The 16,216-nt window shown below is 34.9% G+C and overlaps 1 protein-coding gene across 6 annotated transcripts in view; it reads left to right on the top strand.

Annotated features, from left to right (window-relative positions):
* The window catches only part of LOC149556699 (calcium-binding EF hand family protein), a 39,053-nt gene extending 24,499 nt beyond the window's left edge, over nucleotides 1–14,554 (top strand). For 4 of the 6 annotated variants that reach the window (XR_016364747.1, XR_016364748.1, XR_016364746.1 and 1 more), the window contains 5 exons: nucleotides 7,787–8,000; nucleotides 12,909–13,085; nucleotides 13,199–13,318; nucleotides 13,455–13,791; nucleotides 13,876–14,554. Coding sequence is in view for 2 of the 6 variants with exons in the window: in XM_089831159.1 (XP_089687285.1) it covers nucleotides 7,787–8,000; nucleotides 12,909–13,085; nucleotides 13,199–13,318; nucleotides 13,455–13,670 (727 nt within the window). In the remaining 4 variants the exon portion in view is untranslated. Of the gene's footprint in view, nucleotides 1–7,786; nucleotides 8,001–12,908; nucleotides 13,086–13,198; nucleotides 13,319–13,454 lie in introns of all 6 variants that reach the window. The other 2 variants (XM_089831159.1, XM_089831158.1) reach the window with 1 other exon arrangement.
* Nucleotides 14,555–16,216: the final 1,662 nt, after the last annotated feature.

Here is a 16,216-nt window from a genome sequence, read left to right as displayed (position 1 = left end):
CTAGTCTTCTTGTAGGGAATAAAGTGTGCCATCTTTGAAAATCTGTCCACAAATATTGAATCATGCCCTCGCTGAGTCCTTGACAAACCAAGAACAAAATCCATACTGACATCCTCCCATGGCTTCTCTAGTACAGGTAATGGCTGATACAAACCCGTATCTTGCTTCACTCTCTTTGCCATTTGACATACTTTGCAACTCTATACAAACTTCTCCACACCTTGTTGCAACGGTGGCCAGTAATAATTCTCAACAACCAAAGCAATGGTTTTATCTCTTCCAAAATGTCTAGCCAATTGTCCACTGCACTTCTCCTTGATGAGATTCTTCCTCATAGAACTTCTAGGAATGCACAACTGACTTCCTTTGAACAACATAGCATCTTGGATTATGAAATCTAACCACTTTGTCCTGTCAAGTGTAACGGGTTGTGTACAAGCCTTCCAAGCTTCGCCAAAATCAGGATCCTTTGGATACAAATTCTTGACTTTCTTGAACCCATCCACCCAATCTGTATTTCTGTCAGCAAAAGCTGTCTTTTAGTAAGAGCATCTGCAACTTTGTTAGACTTCCCACTCCTGTGTCTCAAAAAAAATGTATAACTCTACAAAAATTCAACCCATTTCAAATGCCTTTGGTTCAATTTGCCTTGGCTATTCAAATATTCAAAGCTTGATGATCAATATACAAAACTAACTCCTTAGGAAGAAGATAGTGTCTCCACTTCTTCAATGTTGGAACTATAACATAAAAATCTTGATCATAAACAGAATATTTTCTTTTAGCATCATTCAACTTCTCATTGAAATAAGCAACAGGTCCACCTTCTTGGCTCAAAACAACTCCTATTGCAGTACCACTAGCATCACAGTCTACTTGCAACACCTTATTAAAATTTGGAAGTGCTAGAACAAGTTGCTTTGTAACTTTCTGTTTCAATAGATTAAAACTCTTATCTGTACCTATAGTTCACTTAAATTCTTTCCTATCTTCTCTCATTGTTTTGGTCAAAGGTCCACAAATATTGCTAAAACCTCCAATAAATATTCTGTAAAAACTAGCCAGTTCATGAAAATATCTTACCTCTGTTGCACTCTTTGGAGTAGGCCATTCGAGGATAGCCTTTAGTTTCTTAGGGTCCATTTTTTAGACTTTCTGCTGATAGTACAAATCCCAAGTACACCAACTTCTTCACAAAACTACACTTCTTCAAGTTTATCAGCACTTTTTCCTCCCTCTACTTGTCAAACACCTTACGAATTTGCATCAAATGCTCCTCCAATGTCTTACTAAAGATCAAAATGTCATCTAGGTAAACAATGACAAACTTACCTAGAAACTCCTTTGGTAGCTTACTCATGGGTGTCATGAAAGTGCTTGGTGCATTGGTTAGCCCAAAAGGCATGACTAACCACTTGTACAATTCTTCCTTTTTCTTGAAGACAATCTTCCACTCATCTCCTTCTTTGATGCGAGTCTGATGGTACAGCCACTCTTCAGATCTATCTTTGTAAAATATACAGCTCTACTCAAATAGTCCATAATACCATCCATCCACGGTAATGAAAATCTGTACTTGATTGTGATCTTGTTGATAGCTCGAGAATCTGTACACATCCTCCATTCTCCATTCTTCTTAGGTGTCAATACTACTAGTACAACACATAGATTCAGACTCTCTTGAATCAACCCCTTTTGCAACAACTCATGCACTTTTCTGTTCAACTCCTCACTTTCTGCTAGTGTCATTTTGTGCACTGCCTTCTTTGGCAAATTGGCTACTAGAATCAAGTCCATTTGATGACTGATCTTCCTCATTGGGGGTAATCCATAAGGTACATTATCTGACACTATATCTGGAAACTCCACCAACAAATTTGCCACTTCTGCAGGTACCTCCTCTACTTTACCTTTACCATCTTTTGGAATTACAACACAACACATATGCTCACGCCTCACATCCTTGAGAAACTCCTTTCCATCAGCAAAACATATTCGGGCAGCACTACATACCTTTTCTTCTTTCTCCTTCAATGGCTTCAGCTTATGTTTCACTCCATCCTTTGTCAGAGTGTAGATATTTGCATGCCCATCATGCACAATATGCTTGTCAAATTGCCATGGCCTACCCAACAACAGATGACATGTCCATAGGTATGACATCACAAAGAACCTCATCCTGGTAGCTTACAATCTTGAACTTCACTAGGCACTGCTCATTGACCATGACCTTGTGGTCATTCTGTACCCAAGCAATACGGTATGGATGCAGGTTTTTCTGCGCTTCAGCGTTTTTTGATATCAAATTGTCAATACTTCCACCATCAATGATCACATCACAACACTTTTCTTCACACTTGCACCTTGTGCAAAACAAATTCCTCCTTTGATCGGGTTCATTCTCACCACTTAACAATACTCTTTTGTTAACTAGGACTTCTCCTCTTTCAACATCTTCAAAATGTGATGATTTGGCATCTTCATCAACATGCGCAACTCTGGTTTTTCCTTTAGTCCTTCTATCAATCCTTCCTTGGTGCTGAGAACACTCAAACGCTCTATGCCCTTCTTTGCCGCAGTGAAAACATTTTCCACAGAAACCTCCTCTTCCAGGTCCTTTCCCTCTTCCTCTTCCTCTCTGATCTCTATTATTATAATCATTGAAACGATTGGAATTGTTTTCGCTCTGGTTCTAGCTGCTACTGTTGGTCTCATCCTTGTTCTTCTCATCATCATTTTGGCCTCCATAAGACTGTCCGCTAGATCTCCATCGCGACGTCTTCTACTATTTTTGTTATCAAACTTATTGTTCAGCTTGTCCTCAACCCTCAGGACAAACTGGTACGCCTCTTCAATATTGTTCATTTGGGCCAGACTCAATTCCTCTTGAATGCTTGGCCTCAACCCAGTAAGATAACATACAACTTTCTCCTTGTCAGCGTCTGCATGGCCTATTCTGATAAGTACTCGGTAGAACTCTTTAGTATACTCTTAAACAGATCTTCCCGCTTGCTTTAACCCTTGCATTTTCGTTAATAGATCAAACTCGTAATCCACAAGAATGAATTGTTGCTTCAATTTAGCTATCATTTGATCCCATCTTGTGATTTTGTCCTTTTCTCTCATATTTCACTCCAACTGGATCTATTGCCACTAGATCTTTGCATGACACGTCAATTTGGCCTCCAAAAATTTGACCCTATCTGGATCTTCAATATCTTCATACTCAGAGGATTCCTCTAATTCATTGATCCAATCGATCAACTCCTTAGGGTTAAGATTTCTTGAAAATGTGAGAACCTCAAACTTAGGTCTTTTTCCAATCTTGGAAATGACCCTAAAAAATATCTCTTCTTCTGGGTAAAAAATTGTCTCTTCAACATTTGCTTCTTCTTCATCTTCACTTTCATCTCTTATGGCAAGATTTATTCTTGTGCACATTTGTTCTTCCAATGCTTGCATATGTCTCTGGAGGGCTTTAAAGTCCTCAGGTGTAACACCTATGACTCTTTCACTACACTCTTCGTGGATGCATTTTTGTGCTTCTGGTAAAACTCTAGTGCAAACTGCCTAACAATTGGTGATCTGTCCACACGCTCAACCCAAACCACAGTCTTGGTGCAAATTGTCTCTCAATTGGCAATCTGTTTACACACTCAGGAGCTCCCGCTCTGATACCACTTTATGAAGGGTGCTCCCCTTAATACCACAAACACATAACAAAAGCAAAGAAATAACAACAATTTGGGAGAACAAAATATGGGCTTCTTATTATTGCCGCAAATGTGGAATTACAAAATTTTGAAATACAATATGCAAACCCACACGGGCGTCTTCCTTACAAGAATTTATAGCACAAAGTTGCGAATTATCACCCAGAGCTGCCCTAGATAATGTACGTGCATTCCTTATATAGGCATTTTACATCGCTCGGGAAATTTCTAGACATCAAACCCAATTTGCAACACAGAGCTGTTAACTATCACCTAGAGTTGTCCTAGACAATGTACAGACATTCCTTATGTAGGCATTTTACACTGCCCGAGATGTTTCTAGACATCAAACCCTAACCCTTGAGACCGACTAACTCTTAACTTACATATAGAGTCAGTGTGATACACCTTTGATACTTATTTTGGAAATTTTGGTCGGCCCAACTTCGGAAGGCCATAACTTTCAAATTGTTGCTTCAATTGGCTATTCTAACCCCTTTTTAGAATCCTCATCAAGCTCCAGTAGACCCCATTTTGGAGCCCATCTAGGGCCTCTAAGGCCTTCAACATTGAGCTTGAAGTTTTTATACCAAAATTGCATACCAAAAATCTGCAATAATTTAATGAATACTCATGATATGGCATTGAGCCTCAACTGGTAGATTGATATATCCAAGATGGACATCCACCTCTGAAATTAGGACATTCCGAGCTTGTATGATTGACTTACTTAGTAGCAAGCCTCCAAAAACAACAACTTTGCATTGAGACAACCCTTATTCAAGAAAGAAAAAGGAAACATTTTTGGGTGATGCAAGACTGCTCTTACACCTAGGATGTGTTTGCATCAGGGGATCGGGGGATGAAGTCTCCAAGTCCTTAGTGCATCCCCGTCGCCAAGACGTGGGGCAAAAAGAGGGGGATGCATCTCCGTGTTACTATGAAAGTGACATGTGGAGATAATTATGAGGTAAGTAATACATATATTACATTAGGAAGCTCACATGAATGTCAATAATATATATTCGATAAATGGATTTTATACTTATATGATTATAATAGATTTCTAAAATTTACGAGTATTAAATACATTTTAAAGGGGAGATTATGGATGTATTTTTAGATGAACTGATTATAGACTTCAAGGATCTACCTCTTATCTATTACTAAGGTTTCCTAGGTTAGGAAGTTTGTGGAAGGGAGAGGTGGAGTAATTTTGGGCACATGACGATTGTCCCAACACTAGGGTTATGCCTCAAGGAAGGCTGTTTGTAGTCTATTTCATGTACCTTTGGCATAGTAAGTCTTCCACCTTATGATGGAAACTGTAAGTGAAAAGAGAAGGGATTTTGTGGTCTATATGAAGAGGTCCTTGAATGTCAAATCTATGCTATGCTCATTGGTTTATTAGTTGATGGTTTGCATAATGATGGTTAATATAGAGTGATATGCTAACATACTTGGATTAAGAGTGATTCCCAAATTCAATATTGCTAACTTACACTAATTTATGTAATATAGGTCAAGTGGTAGGAAAGGGGTTATTACAAGTGCTATCATAGCATGATCCTGGCATTCTGCAAGGTAAAAAAGTTAAAATGCAGAGCCGTTCTAATGGAAAGTGAATCTAAACATACATACACATACCAAAAATAATAGTATATAAATATTTAAAGAACGGATCATATATATTATAAATAGATGACCTTGATCATGTGTAAATGTCTAACCTCATTATCAATCAAAAGTGACGAAGGAAGTAGATTAGGGAATGACAGTTCTAAGTAGGCCACCCCAAGGAATGGAATTGTCATGATGGGATGTTTTCACTTTTTTTGGGCCAAGAAATGAGTTGTCACAGTGGGACACTGTGTGCTCTTGGACTTAGTTGGGTTGAGCAGTTTACATGCCCCCTCTAGAGGCTTTCCTACCAAACTCAATCATGATTGATTATGAAAGACACATTTAGCACTCTTCTTTTTTGAATCAATAAGAACGAATCTAATAATGGGTAAACTTTGGGTATGCTTTGTGTATTTATGCATTAGTTTGCATACTTAGTGTATGCTTCTTGTCTTTAAGAATTAGTGTGTATGGTTGTTTATATATTGTGTCTTCTAATATGCATGTACACATTTTTAAGTGTATACTCTATTTGGTTTACCTAGAATAATAGACTAACTAAAGAGAGATGAATGAGAAGCATAGTATCATGCAAACCTACTATTGGGCAAACTAAAATGGGCACCCCCATGAGATAATGTAAAAGCTTCTCTCTGTAAATAAGAGAAATATTGTTTTAAGTTCAGTCACTCACCTTTCTTATTAAATAATAAGTAGAAAATATGTTGTTGGTCGAGGACAAGCGAATCTAGGAGGGGTGGACTATCATGAGTCCTAATTAACTATGCAAACATATTTTTAAATGTATAGACTCAGTTTAAATATTATTTTAATAAATATATGAATTGTTACATTAATCTAATCAATAAATGTTAAATATAATGTTAATAATTATTAATATTATTTAATGTTAATCTATAAATATTAATACTAAGAGATAATATCATTAAGATGATATTAATATTAATAGTATTAATTAATAATATAAAATAATAATAATTTATAATATAATTTTGATAATATAAATTATCAATAATAATCAATATTAATAGTATTAAACCATATTCATATTAAGGCCAACAATAATAACCGATGGTAATAACATCGCTCGAGCGTTAGTGTCAGAACTTGTAACCATCATAAAATGCACTATATATAGTAATAAGGTTTAGGGACTAAGGGGCATATACACGCAGACCTAATAGAAGAGACCAAATAAACAAAGGAACAAAGTAATCCATCGGATCTGGACACAAGGGAATTAAGTCTTGAGTTGGCATAACTAAGCCTGTTTGGAAAGATCAAACTCACAATACATAATTTATAATTGATTATGAATGAACACGGACCATGACATATGTGTAGATAAATATGAGGTAAGTAATACATATATTAAATAAGAAAGTTCACATGAATCTCAATAATATATATTTGATAGATGGATTTTCATACTTATATCTATATGTCATTATAATAGATTTATAAAATTCATGAGAAATAATTAAATAATTATGGATATGCTCTAGATGCTCCAATTATAGACTTTAGGGTGGGAAGTTTATGGAAGAGACGCAGAGTAATTTTGGGCACGTAATGGTTATCAGAACAGCAGGGTTATGCCTTGAGGGAGGCCTCTTGTAGTCTGTTTTATGCGCTTGACACAATAAGTCTTCCACCTTATGATGGCAATAGTGAGGGAAAAGAGAAGGGATTTCTGTGGTCTATATGAAGAGGTCCTTGAATGTCGAGTCTAGACTATGTTCACTAGTTTATCAGTTGATGGCTTGTGTAATGATGGTTAATGTGGAGTAATATGCTAACATACTTGGAGAGTAAGAATGATTCCCAAATTCAATAGTCGTAACTTCCACTAATTTATGTAATATAGGTCAAGTGGTAGGAAAGGGGTCATTGCATAGATACATGTGTATATATCACTTCATGTATGTGTATATAATGATGACTCTGTATATAATTGGTTGTTGAGTATATATAATAAAAGGAATTTGAATATATATAATAAAGAAAATTGAGAAAATTCTAGAAAATGAATTGTACTTCTATATGAATATTAAGATTTTCCTTTACTTGAAAATATTTTGCAAAGAAAGCTTCATTCTAATTTTGAAAAATAAGAAAGTCCATATTATATTTTGGTGCTACTTCAAATCATACAAAACCAATGTTAAAACTCTTAGTCTTCCAAGTTAAAGATATTTTATGAGGTTGTGCCAGTGCTTTGAATCATTTATATTAAGTCCTTTATCATCTACGCTATGAAAATTTCCTTTAATTAAATAAAAAAGTAGTTATTGACTTTTTTCTTCAAATTTTCACCTTTTTATATGTTCTTTTTTTCTCAAAATTTTCTCTATTGTTTTCAACATATTCTTCTCTGGTTTGCCTATTTATTTCTTAATAATTTATGCTATTATGATTTCACGTGTCAGGGAGATCGATAGAGAGGAATTCAGGAAGGTGATGAACTTTATGCGAACTAAACACAGGCAAGGAGCTGCGCATCGTGATGGCTGCCGCACAGGGTTTAAAGTTAGGCAGTCTGTAGAAAATGGAGGACTGCTAAAATTTTTCTTTGGAAAGGATGGGAGTTGCCGTCTCCAGCTTGTGGAGTTTGAGAAGTTTATTAGGAATTTGCATGAGGAAGTAAGTATCAATCCTTAACCTCTTGAATGAAATAACCTATCACATCTGAAGCTTAGTCTCAGGCATAAATTTTTTTCACCAGATGCATATTTCCTTTAGGATGAAGTCAACATTATCTGAAACAGTTGTAATAAATTCCCTTAGTTGTAAGTTTTATTTCCATTTTTTTGAAGTTCACTTTTTATTTTTGAGCTTTTAATGAGTAATGTAATGTTTATCCATTTGGTTGGTTTGATTCTCCAATATTTATATAATTAATTGTAATTGAATCCTGTAATTTAATAGAATATTAAAATATTGTGTTCTATAAATTATTGCTGTAAAGGATGCTGTCAATTTTTAAAGGGTTTCTTCTGTGATCAAATATTTTAATGTATCTTCCTTTAACAGTCATGCTATGTAGTAGCGTGTTAAGAAATCAATACTTTAATTTGTATGAAATATAATACAGGACTTAGTGTTTATTATTGAACTTATAGGGTACTCTGAAAAATACAACATAGGATCCGGAGGCTTCTATTACTGGGGAATAATTGGCCGTGAGCTCAAAGCAAGCAAACCATTCCTAGTGAGGCACAAAAATTAAATGTTGACATACAAACCTAAAAGATTAGTCTTTATTATTTCTTGTCATTTTAAACATGCTGCCCCTAATTTGTTATCGTGCAAGGGATGATAAGTTGTAAAACTTTTCAGATAATGTATTGATGGCAATCATTGCAATGAAAGATTGGTAACGTGACATTCAAAAGTTGTCTCCGGACAGAGTCTATGTTTTAGTCTCTTCAGGAAAGTTTTTGTTCATTAACTTGATGCAGTTAACATTTATTGTTAATATTAGGGATCACTGTTTGCTGAGGAGTATCCTGAAACAGAGACATTAATGTGGAAAGACATCCTATTTTCCCAAATTTCTAATTATTTTCTGTTCTTTCACTTATATGGAATAGAGATCTTTAGTAGTAAACATCTGTTGATTATAAAACAGTAAATAAATATAATAATAAATAAAATACACGAAAATCTATATATTTTTAAAAATCTTTGTGTTAAAATAACATCAACAATTAAAAATTAAAAACATAAACATATGTTTGTATGTTCATGATAGACACAGATTCTGTATATTGTAGATTGATTATCAGTACAATGAAGTTAGTTGGTGACACCATTATGTATGCGAGCTTAGATTTGTGTAGCAGAATGAGTATAGACATCATGTCTATGTTCGCTGGGTTTTATGTTATGTTCTGGATGAGTTGCAACTTGTTTGGTGAAGACTGGTAACAGAGCAGTGTACAGGGAATAATGACAGACACAATTGGTAGTATTTTTGCTATATCTTATTGGCGAGTGGGAATTAATGTCAGCAAGGTTGGGATGTGATAGAAAAATTGTTAGTGTGCATATATTTCTGATTAGGAAGCAATTGGATTATTCTGGAAAGGTCGTTGTCGTGTAATGTGTGGTATATTTTATTGGCAGCCAACTGTGTTGAGGAGGCATATTATTTGTCATTGTAAAAGAAAAACAATTCCTCCTCCTTTGTGAGCTTGAACAACCCCCATTTGGTGTGTTTCTGGATTTAGATGCTCTCCCCTCTATTGAAAATCTGCACCATTAAAGAGGCAACTTTTCATTCCATCGTGGCCCAAATATGTGCTTGGCAGATTGCAAACAAAATGGGCCTCATAATTTAATTCAAACTCAGGCACATGGTAAGACGTTACTCACAAAAACGTGGTCAATTCCCTTGCCAAATCGTAGGTCTTCAATTTCTAATATATCAATATGGTCTTTGCAAGCAACCACAGGTTTCAAAGTTTCAATGGTCACTATGGATGTTTGCCGCAAGACAACGTGGCCTTAAACCCGGAAAAAGCGGCCATGTATCATAAGACAGCGCCCCCGCAGTTGAACTCAATGCATTTCTGACTTCAGACTAGCGCTGCCCCTTTGGCATGTCATTCCTAACATTTGTCAGCACCCATTTGATTTTGAAACTGGTGTCCTATTTAGGCATGAATGGGCCCCACTGCATGGTACATGCTGGTCCCTCCAATCTTTATTAATCATTTAAAATATTCCATATGAGTTCATCCATCGTGTTCCAAACCCATCACTTTGGATTATTTCATTTGAGAGTACCATACATTAATTCTTGGCATACAAAAGCCACACCCTTGCAAAGTAAACACACTGACTGATCTATATATATCTCCACTTACTTAGCTACTGCTAACAAGATTTTGCATCCACTTTGCCATGTTCTTCTTGCTTATTCAAATGGTCAACCATAGTAGATAGATAAGATACAAGTCCATTTACAATTTGGCCATTTAGTTGGGACCACAGTTTGACAGAGAATATTCAATAATCACTTGTTGCCATTGAAAAAAAACACGTGCCAAGTCGGGTCCCAGGCGGACTTGACTAAAATTTTCAAATTCAAACAACTTGCTTGCCAAAACAATCCACAAACAACTGAACCGTTCACTCCTTTTGACTTTTTATGAAATTTGGACACCACTTGATCATTTTTTAACCTTATTCCAACAAATTTGCTAAAACCAGAGTGAATGAAGATGGCCTCTTGACTGGCTTTAAAACTAACCACAACATGCTTCTGGCTCATGCCTTTTGATAGGTACAATCTCGAGTCCACACACTTCCATTCTGCAAGCTGACACCTCATGACGACTTATGGGTCAAAAGATTTTAACTGTTGAACTTACCATTTGATTCTGTCCTGTAAGTGATCATATAAGAAAACAATGAACTGCATCTGAAATGGGCTTTAAAAAAATGTCAAAACAATCACTTGGAAACTTGCAACTTGGGTTGCAAGTCATCTTTGACATGGAGAATATGTGGACAAAATTTAGGCTCATGAATAACTGGGCACGGTTGGCAAGCATGCAAAGTTGGTTACCGTAAATTGTAGAACTGGACAGCCTTGAAAAACAAAGTTTTTTGCAAATGGAATTGACCTGGAAAAGTGCTCAAACGGATTCATCGAGATCTGAGTATTGGCATGGTTGAAGTATTTTAAGCACAGAATTTGGGGGGTAAAGATAAGTTCAAACAATATCTATCACGGTTTCCAAAATATAACATCATATACAGGGCTTCTGATAATTCTGCATATCCGATTTGCATTGAAAAATTAGAAATTGCATTTGGAATCTGCTTGGACAACTGATCAAACAGATTCAGCATGGGCTAAAAATTGACAATCTCTCTGATCCCTAGGATGTAGTGGAAAATGAATTTCTTCATTTGGGTCAACCAGGTCAAAGTTATACTCAGTCAAACAGTGCTACTCAGATTAGTGCACAAAGTGGAAACAACACGAAAACATTGAACAACGAGCTTTGGGGAACTCAAATATCAAAACTCATCGAAATGTTTCAAAATCTGAAACATAGGCTCTTTGATATGCATGCTAAACATCCTTAAAGTGACAAATCATGAAACATAACCTGGTGCAAGATATTTAAATGTAAATTAGGCCTTCCACAACAGTCTGACACTTCAACAAAATTGCAAGTTTCTCAAATGCTCAAAATGGCATCTCACTAAATAACTCAAAAATTGAAACTAATGACCTGAGATGATTGTTTACTTTGAACGCAATGTGTGTGGAACACCTGAAACACATCATAGGCATCAAAACAACAGCTGGGTATATATGCATTAAAAGCTTACTTAGGGAGTTCAATTTGCATAAGTTCAATAAGGTACTCCAAAATCCTTGTGAATTTTGAGTCCCAACACTGATCATACCACCTCCAGCATTTTCTGTGTGCTCTTCAGTTTGTAATTCTCTCCGTTATATAATATAAACATTTCTGTTAAATACAACAGACGGACTGATCATACTGAAATTTTACTGCTGATATTTGAATAGATGGTCTAGATCAATGTGTTTTTACGTATTGAACACATGGTTTAATGAGAAACTGTGGAAACATACTTTCTTTACTTCATTGGGAGATTCTGTATTAATAGCACACAGGATTTAGCTATAGATATGCCAGTTTCATACATACACTTCTAGGAAAAGCAATTTTCAAGTTTTAGACGCCAAATTTACTGAGGTCATGCATTTTAACTTATGATAATTGAAACTCATAGCCTTTGGGCATTTTGTTGCACAATATATATGTGTGTGTGTGTGTGTGTATGTATGTACTACGAGAATTAAATGAATGAATTTTTTAATTTGTGTGTGCAGTCTCAGTTAAATTCTCTATTAAACTCTAGTGAGAAGGATTTATACATCAATAATTTAAGTCTTGTATTCAAAAAAAGTTCTTAAGTTGTTAATTATTGCCCCTTGCTGTCCCTCAAGGAAAGGCTTCACATCCCATACCGTCCAGAAATGTGGCCCCTGCTCGTCGTCTGAACTCCATGGAACATATATATTACAAGAAAGATAAATCACTTTGTAGGAGCACTACATTTATTGCATAAAGCTAGGGAGAGAGATTGATTTCTAATGTGTACATTGAAGGATTTTAGCTTGAGGCGATTGACTAATATGGTTACGGTGCTTCATATTTGATTTTCCACCATCTATATATTATTTATGAACAATCATTATTTGTGCATGACTTTTGCCATTGATATGCATTAAATGATTTATTTTGTATCGGAATGATTCACTGTGATGTTGTGACAATCTCAGTCTACGTTTAATGTTTCTAGATAATCTCTGCTAAAATTTACATAAATGCAGTGTATTCACTGTTTTCGTGTTGGACATTGCCCACATGATCCATCACTGTTTGAACAAAGGTTGAAAATCTACTTTAAGTGACAATTAAACTATGTGCGCATATCTGTTTTCCTTGAACAGAAATTAATAATTAATAATTAATAATTGAATGTGGATTGCTTTGTCAGATAATACGCTTAGAGTTTGAGCATTATGACTCTCACTCACGTGGTACCATATCAGCTAAAGATTTTGCACTGTCCATGGTTGCTGCTGCTGATATGAAACGTATAAATCAGTATTTGGATCGTGTTGATGCTATGAGCAATGACCCTGCTCTGAATAACATACGTATTACACGTGAGGTATGCTCCTTTCTTGCGGAAATCACAATTATATTAATTTCTCATCTTGTGGGTATTGGAGAAGGATTCACCACTCTTCACATATCATGCGCTTTTTTCCTGTGCTACTACAGGAATTCTGGAGGTTTGTTGAGTTACGCAGGAAACTACGTCCTTTGGCATCTGCCATGTATACCTATGGAAAAGTCTATGGCTTATTGACAAAGACAGATTTTCAACGAGCAGCAACTCATGTAGTTGACCGATTTAAAATCTGTTAACCTTTACTTGCTTTTGCTAGTACTTCATCCATTACAATTATGCACATTCTTTGAGATTCTCTATTAAATGCTTTGAGCTGAAGTTTTTGGTGGTAATTGCCTTGTGCAGGTGTGTGATGTTCCAATTACGGGCAATTTAGTGGATATTATATTTCATATTTTTGACACATCGAAAGATGGGAATCTTTCTATAGATGAATTTTTGGGGGTACTAGACCGTCGCGAATATGATATCACATATCCTAGAGAATCTGGTTTCATTCACTTGCTGACTTGTTGGTGGGACTGTGCAAAAGATTGTCATTCGAAATGGTTGTGTTCATAATTCAAAGAAATGTGGGTGGTTTGGATCAAGGATTTCTGCAATTAAGTTTGATTACAGTCAATATATGGTGGAATTTGCCACAAGAAGCATCCCAATGAAATTCGACTATCAAATCCTTGAGGTTTGAGAATCCTTTCCTTTGTTTACTTTTCATATGGCATCTTCATAATGCGTGTGGTCATCCAAGGTGTGGGTTTAATTGCAGCTTTCGAAGTGTACATAGTGAGCTTGACTGGCCTTAGACTCGAGAGTCCTATTCATGGAGTCTAGTTGTAAAGATACTGCCTGGGACTTGATGCGTAAATGATTTGTTACGTGAGGTGGAAGCCAGGTTGTAGCCTCTCTCAAAACGAGAGATGCTAATGTAACAAGGTGAATCTTTGCAGCATCAATTTTATAAAATTTGTGCAGACTTAGACTCTTCGTGTGTTAATTAGCCTAGCTGAAGGGGACATCAACCCAGGAAGTTCTTGAGGGAAATGTTTCTGTATGATAATTTCTGTTCCAGTTTATATACAGTAGGAACATATAAGGAATTATGAAGTCCTTCAGCTTATAACTTTATTTACATAGAAAAAGATGAAGGAATTGCAACATCCTCTGGGTTTCAAGCCTGATCAGGAAGCGGTCCTCATGGAAAACTTATAAAAAGATGAAGGAATTGCAACATCCGCTGGGTTTTAAGCCTGATCAGGAAGCAGTCCACATGGAAAACTTCCCGTCTGTTGATTTTCTAGTATTGGGAATTAACTAGCAGTTGTACGCCTGCTTGCATGCAACGATGGGCCGATGAGGAGCTATGTTTTTCAGAAATAAAGTGATTTGCATAATGTAAAAAGTAAAATTTTAATGTTTTATAAAATTCATCACAAAAATTTGGAATTTGATAGTGTTATTAAATTATCACTTCTATCTTTCATAAAAGGAATGGTAAATATTGTGATTCTGTTTCAATTAATGTCAATACACTATTTATCTATTAATCTATTATGAATGATTTATTTCTATAAATTGTAATCCCTAGAATGAGGATCAGATTAAAAAGTTTATAACTCTTATTGCATATAAATCACCAAATGATCTTGAAATAGTTTAAGTAAGTTTAAGATTTATTGTGACCATGAATATAAACTCCTTTTAATATATAACTCACATAAGTAAGTTTAAGATTTATTTTCTTAAAATTTATTATGACCATGAAAATAAACTCCTTTTAATATACGACACATAAGTTGCAAAATGGTTGGAAAATTAATCTTCTTTTGAATAAATAAATAAATAATGCATTTATGTAATCAAAATCCCTTATGCTGTGTTGAGTTTGCAATTAAAAAGTAAATAATCATATTTCAGTTTCTAATATTTTCCCTTATGCTGTGTTGAGTTTGCAATTAAAAAGTAAGTAATCATATTTCAGTTTCTAATATTTTAATCAATAAGTATATTTAATTTTTCTTCAGTTTTCTACCATTTTAATATTGATCTAACATTTGATTCCTTTCAATCCAATTACAATGAATTAACAAATAGATGTTATCATATAAATGTTGAAGTATATATCCTACATAGTTCTTAAAGGTAGAAACTAAAAAACTATCAAAAGACCATTGTTCTACAAATTTACAACTATATATTTTAAATACATTTTTTAAAAAGATCAAAAAGTCTCAAATAACTCATAAAGATATTTTTTTCTATGTCAATCAATTGGGTTGTGTAATTTTACTCATCTAATATATTTCAAAGTTCTACAAGAATTGCATTAAAAAAATAAGGAATCATCTTTAACTAATAAAAATAAAACTTGAATTATGATAATGTGGATCTAAAAAAGATTAAATAAATATATTACGGGAAAGGCATACTATAACATATGTAACATTTAAAAGAAATAATTAACAAAGGCACGATAGAAATAGGGTGAATAAAATATTGAGAAGAGATTGGGGTATTGGACTTGATAGACCAAAACATGATACAGGGCGAAGCAACTGAAATAGGAGAAGAAAGCAGGCATCACTGAACACATAATACAAAAATTTAAACAAGAGGAAGACGATTTAGAGGAGAATCAATAGTTGGCAACATAGAAAAAACAAATGAGAATGGGGACAAACTAGGTTTAGCTCTTGTTGCCCGGTTATAAAATTCTTTCAATTTTATAAGCCGTCGTTAATTTTTAGAACTTGCCTGGTTTTAAGCCTTAAATGGATCATTCTATCTGTGAAATTTGCGAGTCTTTAAGCCTCTATGTCTCCGGCTCGTTCCCAGCTTCGCACAACATTTGAAAATTTTAAAATCCAACTTCTGAGCCTCTAGATATAAAAGGTTAATGATTGCCGCCTAAACACGTATTTCTTAACCTTTAACTTCTTAAAAGGTTAATGTTAACCATCAAAAACGTGTTTTTCTTAACCTCCAAATAAAAGGTTAATGTTAACCACTAAAAATACGTTTTTCTTAACCTCTCCTATAGGTTAATGATAGCGTTCGAAAACACGTTTTTCCTAACCTAATCTCTCAAAAGGTTAATGAGAGCTACCAAG

The sequence above is a fragment of the Cupressus sempervirens genome, chromosome 5 (genome assembly GCF_028749045.1).
Source record: "Cupressus sempervirens isolate cs-2001-9-10 chromosome 5, ASM2874904v1, whole genome shotgun sequence".
NCBI classification, from domain to species: Eukaryota; Viridiplantae; Streptophyta; class Pinopsida; order Cupressales; family Cupressaceae; genus Cupressus; species Cupressus sempervirens.
The sequence above is the reverse complement of the archived record's forward strand: the minus strand, read 5'-3'. Positions and strand labels throughout refer to the sequence as shown.